Raw genomic sequence first — 3,728 nt, 5'->3', positions numbered from 1 at the left:
AGGGGAGGTAACTCCCATCGCCTATTTTGTAACAGCTATGTAAATCTTCGTTGAAGAGATAGAAAAGAAGGGTTGGTGAAATAAAAGAGAAGACGGAAGCACATGGATGTGTTTTTAAGTCATTTGTGTCTTTAGTCATTAACACTTACAATATGCTATAAGCTTTGCCATTAGCACGAAGTATGTTTAGTCATATTCAATATTATATACAGATCTCTTTAATCTGCTGTCTTAGTACTGTACATTCCGATAATTTGTAGATTGTGTCGGTCTCTATCGCTCAGACTCGGTTGGAATACACAAATGAGCAGTCCAATCACACACCCAACGTAGACGAGGAACTCCATCCGAGTATAAACTTCATTTTGGGGCACTGCAACAAGCATGAAGTCAAATAAGAATGAGGTTATATATTTTAATGTCAATAATTATCAATCATTTTTACTGTCTCTTATAGATTGAACAAACACATTGAGTATGGCTTAAACATGTCCCCAACTGGTTCCCGTATGTTACAATACTGTAATGATTTCTAGAGGCGGTGCTGTTTGGTGAAACACGTAATGAACAAATTTTATACAAAAAATTAACATATTTTTACTTTAAAATACAAAAAGTAAATAGTTTTGTGTCATAAGTGGTTATTCATATTAGATAAAAGTGATTAAATGCCTTAAATGCTAATATGAATTACAAAGACACTAAAGTACGGCCTCATGACTACATCCTGCCTTTTAAACATTAATGAATTTTACCTTTTGAACATAATAAGAATATGAATGAACTTTTGAACAAAATTATCTTTTACGTTATGAACACGAAAATATCTTACCTTTTGAACGTTGAGCCAGAGACGCCTCTGGTTGAGCATATCATACTTTTTGAACATGAATATAGCTTACCTTTTGAACAATCCTTTAGGATCACTGATGATCTGTTCTCTTTTTCACCTGAGTTATAAACTACATACACAACAGTTGCTATAGAAACTACAACACTTCCTGTGATAATCGACACATACGATGATTGAGAAACATATATCATGTCCAGTAGAATCCGACTCCACAGATGTAATATTGATACAAAATAAACAGAATGTTTATTGAGGACCATTTCTAATAGAATATACAGAGTCACAACCGACGCAGCTGAGGAGAAGAGTCCAGCGATAATCAATGACGTCACGTTAGGGACACCAAGAAGTCCAACGATAAATATCAATAACATTAGTATCGAAACATAAGTACATACTACACGCATGCGCAAAACGAGACAATTACTTCCGGTAGCCATTTGTTTAAGCATTATATTCTTTAGATTAAAATAAAATGTGATAGCTAATGCAATATATCCTTGTCCATTGTCGTTTCCATGGTATGACGTCATCAAAATTGCTCCACACGTCAGAAAGAAATGACACACAATCCCTAGCGGTGTTTCCCAGATGCCGGTACACGATCGATTTTGTATAACCAAGAGCGGTAAACCAAGTAAAGCTGCCGGTGTGAAATATAAGGTCTGGGAATGATAAGCCAAATATCCAGATAAAAATATTCCAAAAGTATGACAAACCAACACTAGTACAATTCCTTCCACTTTGTCACTAATTGATGATAACGGATTGACAGTGAAAAAGAGGACAAATGAGACAGTTTCCAGGATGAACAGCAACGTTGGTGGAATAAGATAGTTGATGTCGAAAAACCATTCATCCGCGATAGCAACAAATTTATACTGCAGCCATTGACCAATCATAAACAGGATGACAACGATACAAGACAGAGCAATGCTGTTGTGACTTGCAGTTTCCGTCATTCTGAAATAATATCAAACGTGTAGTTTTAATAGAGGATGTAATGCTTCAACACAGCAGATGTTAAATATAACAGTAGGAAAATATTAATCAGCATATGAACTTATCATAAAAATCAAATTGTACAAATGTTACTCCAGTTCTGTGCGATTTCTTCGAAATCCGAAATGCACTAAAACCTTTTTCACTATATTTCGCAAGAAATCGAACCTTTCTGCGAATATTTAATTGAAAAAATACCGACTTTTCTAGCTTTTTAACGTGTTGAGGGGGCTGTGAACCGCTCATATTGTCCTCATCTAAATAAAGAAAAGAAAAATATTCACATACTATAGTACATGATGTTCCACAGAATCGTTACGGTGTTTTGAGAATACATATGCCACAATACTATTGAGTGTTTCATATATATATATTTTACTTATGATTATATGATTAAGACTGACATCAATTTCCCGTCCAAAACACACGGATATTTCCTTACAGTAATCGGTCACGTCTATTCGGGTAATTTATTTCTTCGTCTTTTGTCCTTGTTACACGGATATTGAGCTGGACTTCGGGTTTTCTTAAGAAACTGATATTTGCTTCTTATTTTGCAACGAACTAATTTATAATGTATACTAAAGTCTGACATTTTGTAGGGAATACTATTTTCAACTGGGACGCGAAGACAATAAAATCTACCGTCGGCTATCTTAATGACGTGTCGTATTTAACTGGGACGCGAAGACCGTTAAATCTACTGTCGGCTATCTTAATGACGTGTCGCATTTAACTGGGACGCGAAGACAATAAAATCTACTGTCGGCTATCTTAATGACATGTCGTATTTAACTGGGACGTGAAGACCATTAAATCTACTGTCGGCTATCTTAATGACGTGTCGTATTTAACTGGGACGTGAAGACCATTAATCTACTGTCGGTTATCTTAATGACGTGTCGTATTTAACTGGGACGTGAAGACCATTAATCTACCTTCGGCTATCTTAATGACGTCGTATTTAACTGGGACGCGAAGATGAACCCCCTCCCCCTTTCTTTTTTTTAACTGAATTTGCGATTTTTGTAAAGGCTTGTGTCCGTCATCGTTATCTCCTTATGGGATCTTACGAATTCTCTCTACCTTCCGCAATACATATATTTTCAGTCGCTCTTGACATAATCTTGTTTTTTTTCTCATATACACCGTTATCTCTCATTTTATCAATTCGGAAGTAGATTAACCACTCAAATATTGGCTTTACACGAAAGAAACACGAGTGTATTCAACTTTCAGTCACAAATTAAGAATGATAAACAACAAAACTACACAATGAAACTGATAGCAACACAACAAATAAAACTGATAGTCACGTAACCAATAAAAATTATAGTCACACAATCAATTAAACTGATAGCCACACAACCAATCAAAACTGTCAATCACACAACCGATTAACCTGACAGTCACACAACAAATTAGCCTGACAGTCACACAACCAATTAACCTGACAGTCACGCAACCAATTAACCTCACAGTCACACAACCAATTAACCTCACGGTCACACAATCAATTAACCTGACAGTCACACAACCCAGTAACCTGACAGTCACACAACCGATTAACCTGACAGTCACACAACAAATTAGCCTGACAGTCACACAACCAATTAACCTGACAGTCACACAACCAATTAACCTGACAGTCACACAACCAATTAACCTGACAGTCACACAACCAATTAACCTGACAGTCACAGAACAAACTAACCTGACAGTCACACAACCAATTAACCTGACAGTCACACAACCAATTAAACAGTCACACAATTAATTAACCTCACAGTCACATAACCAATTAACCTGTCAGTCACACAACCAATTAACCTGACAGTCACACAACCAATTAACCTGACAGTCTCACAATCAA

General features: G+C 36.2%; 1 protein-coding gene across 1 annotated transcript; it reads right to left on the bottom strand.

Annotated features, from left to right (window-relative positions):
• Positions 1–218: 218 nt before the first annotated feature.
• On the bottom strand, positions 219–2,101 carry LOC132555854 (uncharacterized). The gene is made up of 3 exons (XM_060220214.1): positions 2,058–2,101; positions 903–1,816; positions 219–373 (listed from the first exon to the last, which is right to left on the bottom strand). The coding sequence occupies exons 1-3, from the start codon at positions 2,099–2,101 to the stop codon at positions 219–221; spliced, it is 1,113 nt and encodes a 370-aa protein (XP_060076197.1).
• Between the last annotated feature and the right edge of the window lie 1,627 nt (positions 2,102–3,728).

The sequence above is a fragment of the Ylistrum balloti genome, unplaced genomic scaffold, assembly GCF_031769215.1.
Source record: "Ylistrum balloti isolate Yb309-2 unplaced genomic scaffold, AGI_CSIRO_Ybal_v1 Utg370520, whole genome shotgun sequence".
Taxonomy (NCBI): domain Eukaryota; kingdom Metazoa; phylum Mollusca; class Bivalvia; order Pectinida; family Pectinidae; genus Ylistrum; species Ylistrum balloti.
This window is presented reverse-complemented; position numbering and strand designations above follow the sequence as displayed.